General features: G+C 51.4%; 1 protein-coding gene across 2 annotated transcripts; it reads right to left on the minus strand.

The window, feature by feature from the left end:
- Positions 1–1,350: 1,350 nt before the first annotated feature.
- Positions 1,351–19,263, minus strand: LOC100092114 (myosin regulatory light polypeptide 9). 2 transcript variants are annotated; one of them, XM_029066632.2, is made up of 4 exons: positions 19,162–19,263; positions 8,006–8,204; positions 5,897–6,058; positions 1,351–1,912 (listed from the first exon to the last, which is right to left on the minus strand). In XM_029066632.2, the coding sequence occupies exons 2-4, from the start codon at positions 8,187–8,189 to the stop codon at positions 1,740–1,742; spliced, it is 519 nt and encodes a 172-aa protein (XP_028922465.1). In that variant the 5' UTR covers positions 8,190–8,204; positions 19,162–19,263; the 3' UTR covers positions 1,351–1,739. The 2 variants fall into 2 exon arrangements, with proteins under 2 accessions (XP_028922465.1, XP_003430077.2); XM_003430029.5 differs by lacking the exon at positions 19,162–19,263 and adding an exon at positions 9,548–9,570.
- Between the last annotated feature and the right edge of the window lie 938 nt (positions 19,264–20,201).

The raw sequence follows: 20,201 nt of genomic DNA on the forward strand, positions 1-20,201 counted from the left end.
ATACCAACATTATCTTCGATCTACCCCAACACGGTATAGTGCTTGGCACGGAGTAAGCCCTAATGCCATCATCATACGTCAAATAGATTTGTGAAAATTGCCCATCAGGTCAGTATCCTAATTTAGAAACTTAACAGTTTAAAAGGTAGATTAGATCCTTTTATATTAGATTTAATAGGTCACGGGTATTTTCAGCGACTTATGTAACGAGGCTAAATGTGGAACTGCCCGCTAAGTAGGCAGGTTCAGATGAGAGGACACGTGGACGAAAGTGAGCGGGGAATGTGGCTACCAGCTCTTCTGCACTGTACTCTCCCAGGCGCTTAGTACGGTGCTCTGACGATAATGATCAACGGCTTTTATTGAGCAATTACTACATGCAGAACACTGTACTATGAGACCGGGGGAGTCAGAAGGTGAGCTTCAAGGAGGCATGGGATATCCTCTAGACCGTAAGCTCGTCCTGTGGACTCTAAACTCGTTGTGGGCAGGGCACGTCACTGTTTATTGTTGTACTGTACTTTCCCGAGCGCTTAGTACAGTGTTCTGCATACACTAAGCGCTCAATAAATACGACTGAATACGTATCAGAGGTAGCTATGAAGATTAGTTATTCTAATTCTTCTAATTATTATTATTACTCTAATTCTAGGAGAAGCAGCGTGGCTCAGTGGAAAGAGCACGGGCTTGGGAGTCAGAGGTCATGGGTTCCAATCCCGGCTCTGCCACTTATCAGCTGTGTGACTTTGGGCAAGTCACTTGACTTCTCTGGCCCTCAGTTACCTCATCTGTAAAATGGGGATTAAGACTGTGAGCCTCATGTGGGACAACCTGATTACCCTGTACCTACCCCAGTGCTTAGAACAGTGCTCTGCACATAGTAAGCACTTAAATACCAACATTATTTGCTCATGGGGGCAAAAAAAATCTGGTCACGTGAACAAGACCAAGGTATCGGTGCCTTTTTCATTTCTTTAGGCGTGGGAAAGCAATCAAGACCTCGGGGGAGACAGCAAAAACAGGTCTATGAGTGATAGAATTTGCCTAGCCCACATCTCTCTCTGGAAGTTGTCTAACTACGGTAGGTCACAACAATTTTATTATTCGATATCGCTTTACAGCGTAGTACAGATCCGACTGATCGAAACGAAGAGATCCGTGACCGAATCATTTCCTGGAAGTCACCCGGCCATCTTAAACACAAGCGATTCCTTAATATTCTGTTATTTTTGGACAGGAATAAAGTATAAATAGAAAATACCACCTCTCTGAGGAATTACAAGTTTCTCGGAAGTTGATAAAAAGGCTTAGGGTTTCCATCTTTCCGCTTCTGAAAGAACAGCCAGCAAATATATTAACCGGACGCGGTCGATTCATCATCTTTATTTCAAAATACTATTACAAAAATGTAAAAATCCAGCTAAACCAGAAATACCGAGGCTTCCGCCACCGCTTGGCTCTGACGATACCGATCATTCCCATGATCTTTTTTAAGCTATTTTAGAGTGACCCCTTCCTCCCCCCCGCCCACCCACCCACTTCCAGTCTGATTAGAGGTGCAGTTAAGTATGCCCCGAATGGCTTGGAATAAATACACCGAGAGAGAGGCAGAAGCTGAAAAAGAGAAGTGCATGCAACAGGTTTTTTGTTTTTTTTGTTTTTACCAGAAAACAAAGTCTCGGAAAGAGAGAGGAGCGAGGAGGGCGGCCGGCTGCCAGCGGGGACGATGGGCCCGCCCTTCAGTCGTCTTTGTCTAGGGCCCCGTGCTTCAGGATGCGGGTGAACTCGATGTAGTTGAAGTTGCCCTTCTTGTCGATGGGCGCTTCCCGGTACAGCTCGTCCACCTCTTCGTCCGTAAAGCGGTCTCCCATGGTGGTCAGCAGCTCCCTCAGGTAATCCTCCTGAATGCTGCCTGCAAGGCAACGTCGGCGACGGTCGGGAATCGGCCCCCACACGTCTCCAGCCACGGTGACGGTCCCTACCGGCCTCATTATTCCGGGCAGATGGGTTCCCTTGGAACCTTTACAGGCTTATTCCTTCATTCAGTCGTATTTCCTGAGTGCTTACTTTATGCAAAGCACTGTGGTAATAATATTATTATTAATAATAGCGACGGCGTTTGTTAAGCGCTTACTGTGTGCCAAGCACCGCTCTAAGTGCTGGGGTAGGTATCAGGTAATCTGGTTGTCCCACCTGGGGCTCACGGTTCTAATCTTCACTTTCCAGATGAGGTAACTGAGGCCCGGAAGTGAAGTGACTTGCCCAAAGTCACCCAGCTGACAGGTGGCGGTGCCGGGATTAGAACTCACGACCTCTGACTCCCAAGCCCGTGCTCTATCCACTAAGCCATGCTGCTTCCCTACCGTTCCCTGCTACACTAAGCACTTGGGAGAGTACGATAGAACGGTAAACAGGCATATTCTGCCCTAGGCCTAGTGGACGGAGCCCAGGCTTGGGAGTCAGGAGGTCACGGGTTGTAATCCCGACTCTGCCACTTGTCCGCTGGGTGGCCTTGGGCAAGTCACTTTACTTCTCTGGGCCTAAGTTACCTCATTTGGAAAATGGGGACCGAGACTGTGAGCCCCGTGTGGAACGGGGACTGTGTCCACCCCAATTTTCTTGGATCCACCCGAGTGCTTAGTAGAGTGACAACATATAGTAACTGCTTCACAGTTATCATTATTATTCCCTGCCCACAGCCATCTTCCAGTCTAGAAATGTAATCACTCAGTGGTATTTTAATTAAGCACTGTGTGCGCAGCACTGCCCGTTATTGGGCAGGGATCGTCTCTGTTGCCAAGCTGTCCATTCCAAGCGCTTAATAGAGTGCTCGGCACACAGTAAGCGCTCGCTAAATACGACTGACTGAATGAATACCAAGCTCTCTGCCTTCGAGCCTAAGTAGGCTCGGCCGTAGTTCCTCTGCTGTTCCCGCCCGGCCTACCTGGCCCCATTTCCCTTCTGCCGCTCCCGCCCTCCTCGCTTCCCTGTTTTGGGCTGGAGGCAGCGGAATTAGGTTTCTTAGATGGACCGGGATTCAGGAATCTGCCCCACACGGCTGCAGGAGACCGATCCACTCTCAGATGAGAGAAGCGGCGTGGCCCAGTGGTTAGAGCCTGGGCCTACCGTTATAGGCTTACTCCTTCGTTCGGGTGTACTTCTTGAGCCCTTACTTTAGGCGAAGCACTGTACTAAGCGCTTGGGAAGGGTACGATAGAACGGTAGACAGGCACCCTCTCACTACGGCCTAGTGGATACAGCACAGGCCTGAGAGTCAGGAAGGCACGGGTTCTGATCCCGGTTCTGCCACTGGTCTGCTGTGTGACCTTGAGCAAGACACTTTACTGGGCCTCAGTTCTCTCTCCTGTAAAATGGGAATGAAGACGGTGAGCTCCACGTGTCCCACCTAATGAACTTGTATCTACCCCAACGCTTGGAACAGTCACCTCGAGACTGTCAGCTCGTAGGCAATGCGTCTGTTTATTGTTGTACTGTACTCTCCCCAGCACTTAATAATGATAATGTTGATATTTGTTAAGCACTTACTATGTGCTTCTGTTCTAAGCGCTGGGGGAGATACAAGGTCATCAGGTTGTCCCACGTGAGGCTCACGGTTAATCCCCATTTTACGGATGAGGTAACTGAGGCACAGAGAAGCGAAGTGACTTACCCACAGTCACACAGCTGACAAGTGGCAGAGCCGGGAGTCGAACCCATGACCTCTGACTCCGAAGCCCAGGCTCTTTCCACTGAGCCACGCTTCTTCCCCAAGTGGCCTAGTGCTCTGCACTCAGTAAGCCCTCAAAAATTATGACAATGAATGAATGACACATAGCGTGTGCTTAACAGACACCATTAAAAAAAAAAAATTGAAGCATCACTCGACACTAGCTGTTTCAAGGGAACAGTGTTAGAAACGGGGGGACGGGTTCGATTTCCAAAAAACTGAAGCATCAGTCGAAACTAGCTTTTTCGGTTGAACAGTGTTAGAAATGGGGGGACGGGGCCCTGACGCCCGGCTGCGCACCCTGTTTCTCCTCAAGTCGATCGGAACGGTGTGTTCAATGACAGATGAATAATAGCGACTACGATCTCTAGGTTTGGTAGCCAGCCTAGCTCCGTGACAGGCAGTGAGAGAGCTGGACGTGCATCCTCGGTTAAGCCTCCACGGTGGCTCGGCCTCGAGGCCGCTTGCGTCCCCTTCCCACTTGTACCTCCCACCAGGGCCCTCCCACCTCCACAGGCCCCTGGCAACCTTTCCCCCGACCCCTTGGTCGTCACCACTCGACTCGGAGTTTTAGCTGCAGCCTCCCCAGCCGACAGCAGGACAAGCAGAGATTCTACTGAAATCTGAGTCAGGAGGACGTGGGTTCTAATCCCGGCTCCGCCACCTGTCTGCTGTGTGACCGTGGGCAATGATAATAATAATGTTGGTATCTGTTAAGCGCTTACTATGTGCAGAGCACTGTTCTAAGCGCTGGGGTAGATCCAGGGTAATCAGATTGTCCCACGTGAGGCTCACAGTTAATCCCCGTTTTACAGATGAGGGAACTGAGGCACAGAGAAGTTAAGTGACTTGCCCATAGTAACACAGCTGACAAGTGGCAGAGCTGGGAGTCAAACCCATGACCTCTCTGGGCCTCAGTTCCCTCATCTGTACAATGGGGATTAAGACGGTGAGCCCCCATGTGGGACAACCTGATTACCTTGGATCTACCCCAGTGCTTAGAACATAGTAAGCGCTTCACGAATACTTTCGTTATCATTCTTTATCATTGCTGGGGGTGGGAAATGGGGTGACAGAATCGGAGCCCCCTAGAAACGACTTTGGGAGAAAAGAGGGAGAAAATTCAAAGAGGAGAGGGGGCAGAACTACCCTACCGCCAAGCAGGGGGGTGACCCATCCATCTCGCCACCCATGATGATCTTTTTTTTTTAATGGTATCTGTAAAGTGCTTACTATGTGCCAAGCATAATACTAAGCTCTGGGGCAGATACAAAAATCCTCAAAGTCCACGTCTCACGTGGGGCTCCCAGTCTTAACCCCCATTTTACAGATGAAGGAACTGAGGCCCGGAGAGGTGACTTGCCCAAGGTCAGGCAGCAGACAAGGGGCAGTGCTGGGAGTAGAACCCAGGCCCTTCTGCCTCCCGGGTCCGTGCTCTATCCACCAGGCCGTGCTTCTGCAGTGCAGGTGGGCCGCGGGGCTGGGGTGGTAGAGGCAGACCCGTTGTGAGAAAGCTGAAATGCGACATTCGTCCCTGAAAGTCAGAAACGCTATGGCCTTCGCTCAGAGTCACAGGTCCAGAATCGGCCTCCCACATCCTCCTCGGCCATTTACAAAATGGGGGAGGGACCCGGAGGCGTCTGCCGTGGAAACCAAGGGCTCCGAGATCTTCTGTGCCGGGACGGCAGGCGACACCCGCTGTCCCTGACAGTTGTCCCGCAGGGCGTTCATTCCGCTGGCTAAGGGAGGGGCGAGGGCGGGCCGGGCTAAAAGAAGCCGAGCCCGTGTCCCGCTGGCCGGGGGACATTCCTTTCCCTTCTGGACTCTGAGCGCCGCTCATCCACCATGTGGGCAAGCGATCCTCTTCCCGTTCACGGAATGAGGGCCACCTGTCTCGGCCGGGAAGGCGGGCTCCGCTGACGTCATTACGACCCGATCGCGGGGCTTAAGGGCCTCTTCTCCCCCCTCCCGCTTTCAGGTCACATTGTGAGCGATCAACTTCTCACACAGGATCCGACAACTCCGGGGACTCACGGCTGGAGCCTTCCACAGGGTGACTTCGCCTTACAAAAGGGACTCTAAACCTCAGCGATCTAACGTAACCTAGGCCGGGCGCGAGTCTTTAGAACGAAAGCCTTGCCGTTAAGCTGACTTGGAGGGAGCGCTTACCTGTTGCTTCCTCATCAAAGCAAGCGAAAGCATTCCTGATGACGTCCTCTGGATCCGTGCCATTCAACTTCTCGCCGAACATGGTGAGGAACATGGTGAAGTTTATCGGGCCCGGCGCCTCGTTCATCATGGCGTCCAGATACTCGTCGGTTGGATTCTTCCCTAGAGGAAAGGTTTTTGCATTTAAGTCCCGCATTAAAACAAACACTTTTTCCACCCCCAGAATACCAGTCAGCCTTTACGTGTTTGTTCTCGCGATCGATGGCTCCGAGTGCTTACGGTACCCAGCATTGGGGAGAGTAAAATCCCAACAGACTCGGTAGACGTGTTCCTTACCCACAAGGAGCTTACAGACTAGGAGACAAACATGAATATAAATAAAAGCTAGGAACTTAAAGACTGTGAGGTTGAGGGTGGGGTGAATACCGAGGGCTCAAGGGGAACGCAGCCAAATTCGAAGGCGACGCCTAAAGGACAGGGAGCTGGGGAAAAGTGGGTTTAATCGGAGAAGGCCCTTGAAGGAGATGGGACCTTAATAAGGTTTTGAAGGAGGGGAGCGTTGGTGTGTCATATCTGGAGGGGGAGGGACATCCAGGCCGGAAGGAGGACGTGGGTAGGTTGGCATGAGATGGGCAGAGTGCGCAGGCTTGGGTGAAATGGGATATCGGGGAGGTGATTGCGGGCCCTCAAACCGATGGTAAGGAGTTTCTGTTCGAGGAGGAGGTGGACGGGTGACCACTGACGGTTCCTGAAGAGTTGGGGGAGATGTGGACTGAACTTCTTTCAGCAAAACGATCTGGGCGGGAGAGTCAATTAATGAACTGGAGTGGGGAGAGACGGGAGGCAGGGAGTCAGACGCAGCGCACGAGGCAGGACACGAAGTGCTCGGATTAGAACAGCAGGAGTTTGAACGGACAGAGGAAAGGGCGGATTTTAGTGATTCCGCGAACGTAGAACCGGCAGGATCCGGTGACGCCGACTGAATATATGGAAGGGATGAGAGAGATGAGTGGAGGACAGTGCCAAGGTTACAGGCTTGGGAGAGAAGGATAGCGGTGGTGTCTACAGCGATGAGAAAATGGGGGAAGGATGGGGTTTGGGCGGGAAGACGATCGGTTTGCTTTGGACACATTACGTTGGAGGTGTCGGAGGTTCCTCCAGGTAGCGACGACCTGAAGGGCAGAGGGAATGCTGAATGGGGAAATTTGGGAATCATTCATGTAGAGATAGTAGTTCAAGCCATGGGGGGGACTCCCGCTGTTAGAAGGTGGGAAGCAGAATCTCCAAATAAGATACAACAAATCCAAGGGCTACAATTTTTAAGGCAGCCACCTCATCTAAGAGATACTGTTAAAAAATATATGTGAAATCCTCAGCTTGTTGAAAGAAAATGCTGTATAAATCCAAGGAGTAAGCAGTTTTATAATAGTCAAGAATTAGTGTTTAGCGAGTGTACTGGGTAAAGAACACTGTAGTAAATGCCTGGGAGAAAATAGAATTAATACACATGATCCCTCCTCTCAAAGAGCTTATGATCTAGGCAAGGGAGACAGACACTAAAGTAAATTACAGGTAGGAGGCAACAGGGTCTAAATATATATTATTTGCTAAAGGGACTGTGATGGTAAAATGAAGCTGAAGTGCGGGAGGTGGATTTACTGTGAAGAGACTAATAAATAATAATAGGGGTATTTCTTCAGTGTTACTGTACTAGGCGCTGGGGCAGATACAAGGCCATCATATCGGCCATAATCCCTGACCCACAAAGGACTCACAGTCATCCTCCTCATTTGACAGACGAAGGAACTGAGGCAGAGAGAATCAAAGATCATATAGCAGACAAGTGGCCGAGCCAGAATTAGAACCCAGGACCCCCCGACTCCCGGGCCCGTGGCCCATCTGCTGGGCCACACGGTACCCCAGACAAGAAATCAGGCAGGCAAGACCAACCGGACATGTGATTTCAGAAGGGCTCGGAAGGGGGGGAGAGCGGCGACTTGCCAGATGGGAAAGGGGAGAGGCCAGGGCTACCGGTCGGCTCTGGGGGGAGACGGAGAATGAGGCGAGGGGAGCGGGACCGAGGAAAAGATTCCCGGGAGCACTCATTACCGAGGGAGGCCAGCATATCGTGCAGATCTTCCTTGTCGATGAAGCCGTCCCTGTTCTGGTCGATCATGTTGAAGGCCTCCTTGAACTCCTGAATCTGGGACTGGTCGAACATGGCGAAGACATTGGAAGTGGCGCGCTGAGGCCGCTTCTTCGTCGTCTTCGTCTTGGCCCTTTTGCTCGACATGGTGGCGGTTGGATCCTGCAGGGGATAAGAAGCAAAATAGCTCAAGTATATAACAATGCGTGGCCGCTGTACGTCGCCAACCAAAAATCAAAAAAGCCACCAAGAACCCCTCGATTTACTCGTGGGTAATGCGATTATCGAATTGGACTACTGAACTCTAAAAAGCGGACCAAATCATGACATTAATCACATCATAGAGAAATTTCGATACTCTTACACACACACACACAACTAGATTGATTCTTTCCCAGAGAAAATAGAGCCTCGAGAAATCTTTCTTCCCTCCCGCTCATATAAATAAATGCCCACCACAGCTTATGCGTTGATGCTGAGAAAGGCAGAGCACCTTACTTTTCCGAATCAAACGAACAAGACCACCTCTGGTGGAGGATGGCAGCCCAGTGGATTAGTCCAATGATCGCCCACCTTACCGACACAGAAAAAGATCTCGAACGGTTACTGATCTGATATCCTACAATGGGGTCTTGAGATGGTGGGTAGAGCAGGCCTGGGTGTAAGTCTGAATAAGTTGATTGTGTTTGCTTTATAAGTGGGCGAAGCACTCCTTTTTCCCTTCCTCTCTCTCCCTCTGTAGTCCGCACATATCTTTAAATTATATATTATATTTAAATTAAATTATATATTAACGTCTGCCTCCCTTTCTAGCCTGTAAGGTCGTTGTGAACAGGGAACCCATCTACCAACTCTGTTCTAGGGTACCTTTCCTACGCACTCGGTAGGGTGCTCCGCGCTCAGAGCTCAATAAATACCACGGATGGGTTAATTGCTCCTCATCTTGGATTTCCAATCATGAGCTGCCCTTCGACCTAACAGGAAACTGCTGCTTCCTCTTCCCTACCGGCACGAAGACACGCAAACGGCCGGAGACGCGTCGACAGACAGGACCGATTTAAGAGGTGTGGGGTAGCAGAGATCGTTCTTTCCACGAATCGGATCACCACAGTATCACGCGTTAGAAATAACACCAAGGCAGAAATATACGATTTGCCTACATCTTTGTCCTTTCTAAGCTTGAGAACGAAGATACCCGAAGACACTCAAAGACTGCATCTTAGCAGCGCCACTCTGAAAGCTAAACATGCTAAAAGACTTGCTAAGGCGGAAGAAGAAGAATCATCTCGAACTCCAGCGGAGTCCGTGCCGAAATCGACTCCCACGAACTCTAATTCAGCCTGATGAAAACTCGGCAGCCGAGTCAATTTTCAATCTTTCACAGTTCAAGACGCCGAACGATTCGCCTTTGCAAAGGCGACGGTTTTCTACGACGAAAAGGGCCCCAAGCGACAGCTCCCATAATAGACACCCCCGGAACAACAAAGCACGTTACTGAACTGTACCATGTTTCCGAGTGGCGATCCGGTTGGAGACAGATCTGCAAAACCTCCGGTTAGCCGGAAAGCCACCGTGCAACGAGCTATATGCTTCCCAGCGGATCCACAAATAGGCTTACTGATTTCACTCCCTGACCGATACAATAATTTTAAAGCTTACGTTCTCCAGACCGTATTCGGTTCTGACGTGGAAAAACGCTATGCGCCGCCCTAAAAATAGATCGGTGGACTGCTTGGAATGACGGACCATCCAGAGCTCTGGGCTACAAAATGCCATTCGGAAACGAACCCAGTGAAAATCGAGTCCGTCTTCGAGGGAGTGCTTCTTCCCCCTCCTTACATGACCTTTGTATTTTAGCTCGGGTTCAGAAGATCGCTGAAATAATTAGCCATAATTACAATAATAAACTATACTATATAGCAATAATAATAATGGTCAGAAGCAGCATGGCGTAATGGATAGAGCACGGGGCTGGGAGTCAGAAGGCCACGGGTTCTAATCCCCCCGCTGCCACCTGTCTGCTGTGTGACCTTGGGCAAGCCACTTCACTTCTCTGGGCCTCCGTCACCTCATCTCCCTCGTGAGATGGGGACCGCGTCCAGCCTGATTTGCTTGTATCCCCGCCAGCGCTCAGTACAGTGCCTGGCACGGAGTAAGCGCTTAACCAACACCATTTTTATTAATAAGCATAAGCCACCTCTTGACTTTTCCTTATTAACCTTGACTCCGATTCTACCTCCGCCTTAGAGGATCACAGGGGCCAGGGTCAGTCCACCGGCTGGAATACATTTAATTAGAAAGGAAACCACAAGGCAAATATTTTCCCTATTTCAATGGAGGTGATCAAGATGAGGACGGGATGGCAAAGGAAATCGCCAACACAAAGCAGCACAAGCACTCAAAACTGGGGACCACATCCTGTTTGAAAACTGAGAATTACAGCAAAATTGTCTAAGACCCTACCGATATTTATACACACTCTACACTTCCCCTAAAACCCTGGCGCGCAGCCACAGAATAGAAGCATATCTCCAACTACAGATCGCGTTAATTTCCTTGGCTAACATTCCCCGAACTAAACTCAGGAGTCGAGATGGCTGCAGTTGTGTGTACATTTACCATCAACTCTACGGTCTCCTCTGACTACCTTATTTATAAATATTTTCTTCTCCGCCTCCCCCATTAGAACGTAAGCTCCCTGTGGGGAAGGAATGTGTCCCAACGCTTCTGTTGTACATTCCCCACGGCATCGCCCCCGCGAATGCTCAATAAAATATCTTATTTATTAGGCATTAAAAGTATTCATGCTAGTGTAGCACAGTACTTCTTAGCATTACGGCTAATGAGGCTCGCAGAGGAAAAAGCAGCGCGGCTCAGTGGAAAGAGCCCGGGCTTGGGAGTCGCGGGTTCTAATCCCGGTCCCGCCGCCGGTCAGCGGTGTGACTTTGGGCAAGTCACTTCTCTGGGCCTCAGTGACCTCATCTGGAAAACGGGGATGAAGACTGTGAGCCCCACGTGGGACAACCTGATGACCTTGTATTTACCAGCGCTCAAAACGTGCTTGGCACATAGTAAGCGCTTAACAAATACCAAAATTATTATGATTATTACGTTTCTACATCGGACTGAGCAGTCGGAAAAAGCAGTGGGATAATCTCCTTGTCCCAGACTCCTCTTCCCGGATCCTCTGGCTTTTAAACCAGTCATTCTCAATGTCTTTCATCTGGCAGGTTCGGTTTATCGCCCAGTCCGGCCACTTCTTCCTGTGGGTTTTTTTGCTGAAATTGCCTCTTCCGGTTACTACATCCTGTCCCTCCGCCTTAATCACTCCTCGCCTAGACTACTGACGGAGCAGCTTCCTGGCTGGGCGGTCTCCCGGTTATTCCTGGACCGCTTCCCTGGCGTGGCTCAGTGGAAAGAGCCCGGGCTTGGGAGTCGCAGGTCGTGGGTTCTCATCCCGGCTCCGCTGCCTGTCTGCTGTGTGACCTTGAGCGAGTCACTTCACTTCTCTGGGCCTCAGTTCCCTCATCTGGAAAATGGGGACGAAGACTGTGAGCCCCACGTGGGACAACCTGATTACCTTGGATCTACCCCAGCGCTTAGAACAGTGCTTGGCACATAGTAAGGGCTTAACAGATACCACCATCATTATTATTACTGCTATTGTGGGAAGCAGGATGGCCTGTTGGGTAGAGCCCGGGCCTGGCAGTCGGAAGGACCTGGGTTCTAACCTCAGCTCGGCCGCTCGTCTGCTGTGTGACTGTGGGCAAGTCACTTCACTTCTCTGGGCCTCAGTTCCCTCATCTGGAAAATGGGGATTAATGACTGTTTTTTAAATTTAATTTTATTTTGTGAATGAAATGTACATCGCCTTGATTCTATTTATTTGCTATTGTTTTAATGAGATGTTCATCCCCTCGATTCTATTTATTGCTATTATTCTTGTCTGTCCGTCTCCCCCGATTAGACTGTATGCCCGTCAAAGGGCGGGGACTGTCTCTGTTACCGATTTGTACATTCCAAGCGCTTAGTACAGTGCTCTGCACACAGTAAGCGCTCAATAAATACTATTGAATGAATGAATGACTGTGAGCCCCACGTGGGGCAGGGATCGTGTCCAACCCAAAATGCTTGTACCCACCCTAGTGCACAATATGGTGCCTGGCATAGAATAAGCGCTTGACAAATACCACAATTATCATTATTATTCTCAAGCCTTCTATGACCGACACCCAACCCCAGTCAAGGCTCGGCTTCTCTGGATAATCTTTCTTTGGCCACTCCTAAGGAGTCGCCCCAATTTTTTCCCTTCACCCCTTTAAACCTTTCCTCTTCCCAATCTTTTCCCAGTGCATCCAAGGTAAATTTCAGTAACTTGTGCCTCAGAGAGCTGGCTCTGTGGCTCCTTTCTGACCCAAGCAGCACAGCGTAGTGGATCGAGACCGGGCCTGGGAGTCAGAAAGTCGTGGGTTCTAATCCTGGCTCCGCTCATCTGTGTGACCTCGGGCAGGTGACTTCACTTCTCGGGGCCTCAGTTACCTCACCTGTCAAATGGGGATTGAGACTGTGAGCTCTACGTGGGACAGAGACTGTGTCCAATCTCATTTGCTTGTATCCACCACAGTGCTTAGTATAACGCCGGGCGTGTAGTAAGCGTTTAACAAATATTATTATTATTGATGACGCCACCATCCCTCCTTTTTGGTTTCTGGTAGCTCCAGAAACCACTGAGTTCACACTCCACCTCTCTGGGCCCCCGAGCGTGGGTGCGGACTCTGGGGTGGATTTTGCCGGACCCTGTCCTGTGAAGGAGTGTGGCCTCGTGGAAAGAGCAGGGGCCTGGGAGTCAGAAGGATCTGGGTTCTAATCCCAGCTCAGCCCCTGGCCTGCTGTGTGACCTTGGGCGAGTCGCTTCACTTCTCCGGGACTCAGTGCCCTCGTATCCGTAAAATGACTGTGAGCCCAATGTGGGACGTGGTCGGTGTCCAACCCGATTATCCTGTATCTACCCCAGTGCTTAATACGGTGCTTGGCAAGTAGGAAGCACTTAAATACCAGAATTATTTCTACTATGCATCTGCCCAAGTCTAGTTTCCCCGTGACCTACCTTTTCTCTCTGCCTCAATTTGCTTCTAAAGAGCTGCAGAGTTGAAGATGCAAGTTTACGTTCACATATGTGGCTCTCTCCGTTTATAATTTCCCACAGAATTTAATACAATCCTCTGCTCACAGGGGGAACTCACCGAGCCCTTAGGAACGCAATCTCAGAGCATTAGCATTCATATATTAATGCCCGTCTCCCCCTCTAGGCTGTAAAATCATTACGGGCAGGGAACCCGGCCGCTAATCCTGCTGGATTGTACTCTCCCAAGTGCTCGGTACAGTGCTCTGCGCATGGTGGGCACTCAATAAGTACCGTTGATTGATGAATTAATAAACATGGACTATTAAACCCAGTCTGAAGTCATTTAAAGTAGCTGTTTCCCCAGATTTTCAAAAACGAATCACTTGAAATAACGTGAAGAATAAGCAGATTTGCTCATTAACCTCTTCATGGGCAAAAAATGGTAATGGAAAGGTATTTTCATGGGCTAAGCAATGGCCTGAGGTGTCAGGACTAGGTTTAATCCTAGCTCTGACACCTAAGAATCGAACTTGAGAAGCAGCGTGGCTCAGTGGAAAGAGCACGGGCTTTGGAGTCAGAGGTCATGAGTTCGAATCCCAGCTCTGCCACTTGTCAGCTGTGTGACTGTGGGCAAGTCACTTCACTTCTCTGTGCCTCATTTACCTCAGCTGTAAAATGGGGATTAAGACTGTGAGCCCCACATGGGACAACCTGATTCCCCTGTGTCTACCCCAGAGCTTAGAACAGTGCTCGGCACATGGTAAGCGCTTAACAAATACCAACATTATTATCATTAGAAGGCGGAGCACCGGCCTGGGAGTCAGAAAGGCATAGGTTCGAATCCCAGCTCCGCCACTTGCCTGTTGTGAGACCTCGGGCAAGTCACTTTATTTCTCTGGGCCTCAGTTACCTCCTCTGGAAAACGGGGATTGAGATTGCGAGCCCCACGTGGGGCGGGGACCGTGTACAGCCCGCTTTGCTTGTATCGACCCCAGCGACGGCACACGGTACGCGCTTAATACCATTATTATACTTCACGAGCCTCATCATCTTTGTGTTACAATATTAATATCGCAGTTTTAAGAAATAAAACTACCGCAACGCCCAAAGTGCTTCCAAACAATTAAAGGCCATCCTTTTCTACCTCATAATTTACCAGAAACGACACCCAGTCCAACTGAGGTTCTAGTCTTCTCATAATTCCCTTTAATGGGCCTTGTCTCACGCATTTTACAAGCCACGGTGGGCAACGTTAAGGACCTTAGAATCCCATTTCAAAACACGATGATTTTTAACTACCTATCCTTTCTTTTCTTGTTCTAATTAAACTGTGAATTCCCTTCGCCTGCCACACTCCCGCGCAATTATATTTGGCTAAGGCATTTTTTCTTCCATGATTAATCTGCAACGCAGTCACGAATAATGATGATGGTATTTGGTAAGCGCTTACTATGTGCCAAGCACTTGAGGCCTTAACTGGTATTCTCCGCTGGGGAGAAGGATTGTTATGATTGTCCATCAACTCTGCAAGCTGTTACGTCCATCTACAGTGCGATTTAAGCGTCCACTAGTACCCTGGATTAGTCAAAATGCCCATAATTCACTCAGTGGCATTTACTGAACCGGTACTGTGTGCAAAGCACTGTACTAAGCGCCCGACCAAAAAGAACGCGGCATCACGGCCTGGAGAAACGAGCACGGGCCTGGCAACCAGGGGAAGCGGATTCAAACTCTGGCTCCTCCGCCTGCCTGCTGTGTGACCTTGGGTAAATCTCTCAACTTCTCTGGGGCCCCTCTTTCCTCATAATAATAAAAGTAATGGCATTTGTTAAGCGCTTACTATGTGCCAAGAACTGTTCTAATAATAATAATAATGATTTATGCAAAGCACTGTTCTAAGCGCTGGGGAAGATACAAGGTGATCAGGTTGTCCCACGTGGGGCTCACAGTCTTCACCCCCCCCTTTTACAGATGGGGCCACTGAGGCCCGGAGAAGTTGTGACTCGCCCCAAGTCACACAGCTGACAAGCGACCGAGCCGGGATTAGAACCCACGACTTCTGACTCCCAAGACCCGTGCTCTTTCCACTGAGCCACGCCGCTCCTTGATCCACCAAAGAGGTGATAAAGGTTATTGTTTTACCTCCCCCTCGAACCGTGCGCCCCCGGCCGCTGAGGGCCGGGGTCTGGTCTGATTGCGCCGTACCCACCGCATGGTTTATCACAGCGTTTGGGTGTGTAGTAAGGCTTGGACGGACAGACGTTTCAGATTGGCTCGATATAATAATAATGTGGGTATCTGTTAAGCGCTTACTATGTGCCGAGTACTGTTCTAAGCGCTGGGGGAGACAGAGGGGAATCAGGTTGTCCCACGTGGGGCTCACAGTCTTAATCCCCATTTTACAGATGAGGGAACCGAGGCACCGAGAAGTGAAGTGACTCGCCCAAAGCCACACAGCTGACAAGTGGCCGAGCGGGGATTCGAACCCATGACCGCCGACTCCAAAGCCCACGCTCTTTCCACTGAGCCACGCTGCTTCCCAATTTCCCCCTCCCGGACTCGCTGTGGGCAGGGAACTCACCTACCAACTCTGTTGTCCCGGACACTCCCAAGCAGGAGTGCTCAATAAATACCACCGATTGGACTCCTTCCCCGACTTAAAAACGAAAACGCCCTGCTCCAGTTCGGGAAATGCTGTCAGCAAAGATTCTTATCGTTCAACAAGTCAACGAAACCCTGATCGATGAACCGGGTTATTCAGTCCCGGAGAAGGCGTGGCCTAGCGGCTGGAACCCGGGCCTCGGGAGTCGGTAGGCCCCGGGTTCTAATCCCCGTTCCGCCCCTTGTCTCCTGGGTGACCTCGGGCACGTCCCTTCGCTTCCTCGCAGTTTCCTCCCTTGCAAAATGGGGATGACGAGCCCCACACGGGGACAGGGACTGCGTCCCACCCGATGATCTTTCCAAGCGCTTAGTCCGGTGCTCTGCACATAGTAAGCGCTCAATAAATACTATTGAATGAATGAATGCCGAAACACCGCCCAGAGAAAGAACACTCCCCCTCCCCTTTTTATTGTATTTGTTAAGTGCTTATTAGATGCCGGGGAGTGTACTGAGCGCCGGGCGGGAATCCAAACTAATCAGTTTGGACACAGTCCCCCGGCCCATACAATAATGTTGCTATTTAAGCACCTACTATGTGCCAAGCACCGTTCTAAGCGCTGGGGGAGATACGAGGTCCTCAGGTTGTCCTACGTGGGGGCCCCCGGTCTTCACCCCCCTTTTCCAGAGGAGAAAAGCGAGGCCCAGAGACGTGAAGCGACTCGCTCAAGGTCACCCAGCGGACAAGGAGCGGAGCCGGGATTGGAACCCAGACCCTTCCGACTCCCCACCTGGGCTCTCTCCCCCCCCCCCCCCCCCCCCCCCCCGAGCAGCAGCACGGCCTAGTGGTTTGGGAGGCGGGGGTCGAGGGTTCGAATCCCGGCGCCTCCCTCTGCCTGCCGCGTGACCTTGGGCCAGTCACTTCTTGGGGCCGCGGGTCTGGGAAATGGGGGAGGTGAAGGCTGCGCGGTGGGCCAAGGGTCCGCGTCCTACCCGATGGGCCCGCGGCAGCGTTTAGAACAGTGCTCGGCACATAATGAGCGCTGGGCAGATACCCCTTGTCAGCTGGGTGACCTTGGGCCAGTCCCTTCACTTCCTCAGCTCCCTCATCTGCAAAATGGGGGGGGGTGATGGGGAGGGGAAACACCTGATGACCTTGGTCAAGCGCTTAGTGCAGTGCTCTGCACTTAGTAAGCGCTCAATAAATACTATTGAATGAATCTTTCAATCAGTGGTACTTATTGAGCGCTTACTATGTGCAGAGCACTGGACTGAGCGCTCGGAAAGGAGAATTCGGCAACAGATAGAGACCATCCCTGCCCATTGACGGGCTCACAGCCTAGTCTGGTATCTTCCCCAGCGCTTAGCACAGTGCTTGGCACAGAGTGAGCACCTAATAGATGCTGCCATCATCATCATCATCATCATCATCATCATCCCCAGGCCCCTCAAAGAAGCAGCGTGGCTCCGTGGACAGAGCCCGGGCGTGGGAGTCGGAGGTCGTGCGTTCAAATCCCGGCTCTGCCACTTGGCAGCTGTGTGACTGTGGGCAAGTCACTTCTCTGGGCCTCAGTTACCTCATCTGTAAAATGGGGATTAACTGTGAGCCACACGAGGGACAACCTGATGACCCTGTATCTACCCCCCCCCCAGCGCTTAGTACAGTGCTCTGCACAGAGTAAGCACTCAACAAATACTACTGAATGAATGAATGATGACCGTGCATCTCCCCCCCCCCAGCGCTTAGTACAGTGCTCTGCACATAGTAAGCGCTCAATAAACACTATTGAGTGATGACCCAGCATCTCCCCCCCCAGTGCTTAGAACAGTGCTTTGCACATAAGCGCTCAATAAATACTACTGAATGAATGAGTGATGAGCTTGCATCTCCCCCAACGCTTAGTACAGTGCTCTGCACATAGTAAGTGCTCAATAAATACTACTGAATGATGACCCTCCATCTCCTCCCCAGCGCTTAGTCCAGTGCTCTGCACATAGTAGGCGCTCAATAAATACTATTGAATGAATGAATGATGAGCCTGCATCTTCCCCCCCAGCGCTTAGTCCAGTGCTCTGCACATAGTAGGTGCTCAATAACTACTACTGAGTGAATGAATGAATAACCTACTGAATGAATGAATGATGAGCCTGCATCTCCCCCCCCAGCGCTTAGTCCAGTGCTCTGCACAGAGTAAGCGCTCAATAAATACTATTGAATGAATGAATGACCTACTGAATGACTGAATGATAACCCTTCATCTCCCCCAGCGCTTAGTCCAGTGTCCGGCACATAGTAGGCGCTCAATAAATACTACTAAATGGATGAATGATAACCTACTGAATGAATGAATGCTGCCCCTGCATCTCCCCCCCCAGCGCTTAGAACAGTGCTCTGCGCAGAGTAAGCGCTCAATAAATACTAATGAACGAATGATAAGCCCGCATCTCCCCCCCCAGCGCTTAGTCCAGTGCTCTGCACAGAGTAAGCGCTCAATAAACACTACTGCATGAATGATGAGCCTGCATCTCCCCCCCCAGCGCTTAGTCCAGTGCCCTGCACATAGCAGGCGTTCAATAAATACTAATGAATGAGTGAATGATAACCTACTGAATGAATGATGACCCTGCACCTCCCCCCCCAGCGCTTAGTCCAGTGCCCTGCACAGAGTGGGCGCTCAATAAATACTAATGAATGAATGATAACCTACTGAATGAATGATGACCCTGCACCTCCCCCCCAGCGCTTAGTCCAGTGCCCTGCACAGAGTGGGCGCTCAATAAATACTAATGAATGAATGAATGATAACCTACTGAATGAATGATGACCCTGCACCTCCCCCCCAGCGCTTAGTCCAGTGCCCTGCACAGAGTGGGCGCTCAATAAATACTAATGAATGAATGAATGAATGATAACCTACTGAATGAATGATGACCCTGCACCTCCCCCCCAGCGCTTAGTCCAGTGCCCTGCACATAATAAGCGCTCAATAAACACTACTGAATGATGACCCTGCATCTCCCCCCAGCGCTTAGTCCAGTGCCCTGCACAGAGTGGGCGCTCCATAAATACTAATGAATGAATAACCTACTGAATGAATGAATGATGACCCTGCACCTCCCCCCAGCGCTTAGAACAGTGCTCTGCACAGAGTAAGCGCTTAACCACCCCCAGCATTATTACTGGGGGGGGGGGGGGGGAGGGAAGGTGCGTGGGCTGAGGCGGTCGTACTGGACTCCCCCGAGCGTCCAGTACAGCGCGCAAAGCCTAATGGGGGGGGGGGGGGAAGGGTCGAACTTCCCGATTGGCTACTGAGTGAGCGCCGGGCTGGCGCGGAGCACTGCGCTGAGCGCTGGGGGAGGGAGGGAGGGAGGGAGGGAAGAGGAGGCGTCACTCACCGGCGAAGGAGAAGAGAAGAAGAAGAGGAGAAAAGAGCAGAGGCGGCGGCGGCGTCAGGGGGAGCGCGAGGCCACAGCTGCGGAGCGCGCGACACCCGCCACTTCCGGCCTCCGCCCTCCCGCCCGGAAGTCCGCCTCCACCCCGGAGCCGCCCATGCCCCAGCGCCGGGGGGGGGGGGGAAACGGGACGGCGGACCGACCCGAACGGGGACAGCCCCATGCCGATCGCTCTCTAAGGGTTCTACGGATGGGACGGTTGGATCGGATCCCCCGCCGGCCTCCTCCGCGCTCTGATGAGGGAACGCGATGGGCGCCGCGCCCCCCCCCCCCCCCGCCGACGTGCGGGAGATGGTAGAGGCCAAGGCGGGGGCACATTCCTGCGGGCGGGGCGGGGCGCGCGGAGGCGCCGATGGCCTTGTAGGGAAGAAGAGGGGAGGAGCACGTGACCCGCCGCTCCGCCCCGCCCCCCATGACGTCAGCCCCGCAGGGGCGCATGCGCGGACGGGGGTTCCCTCCCCCCCCCCCCCCCCCAGGGCCTGCAGGGGAGCTCAGTCATTCATTCATTCATTCATTAGTATTTGTTGAGCGCTTACTCTGTGCAGAGCACTGGACTAGGCGCTTGGAATGGACAAATCGGTAACAGATAGAGACAGTCCCTGCCCTTTGACGGGCTTACAGTCTAATCTCTGCCACTTGTCAGCTGTGTGACCTTAGGCAAGTCACTTCCCTTCTCTGTGCCTCAGTGACCTCATCTGTAAAATGGGGATTCATAATAATAATGTTGGTATTTGTTAACTGCTTATTATATGCAGAACACTGTTCTAAGCACGGGGGGAGATACACGGTCATCAGGTTGTCCCACGTGAGGCTCCCAGTTAATCCCCATTTTCCAGATGAGTTAACTGAGGCCCAGAGAAGGGAAGTAAATTGCCCACAGTCACACAGCTGACAAGTGGCAGAGCCGGGATTCGAACTCATGACCTCTGACTCCCAAGCCCGGGCTCTTTCCACTGAGCCACGCTGATTAAGACTGTGAGCCT

Source organism: Ornithorhynchus anatinus, chromosome 5 (assembly GCF_004115215.2).
Source record: "Ornithorhynchus anatinus isolate Pmale09 chromosome 5, mOrnAna1.pri.v4, whole genome shotgun sequence".
In the NCBI taxonomy this organism is placed as follows: domain Eukaryota; kingdom Metazoa; phylum Chordata; class Mammalia; order Monotremata; family Ornithorhynchidae; genus Ornithorhynchus; species Ornithorhynchus anatinus.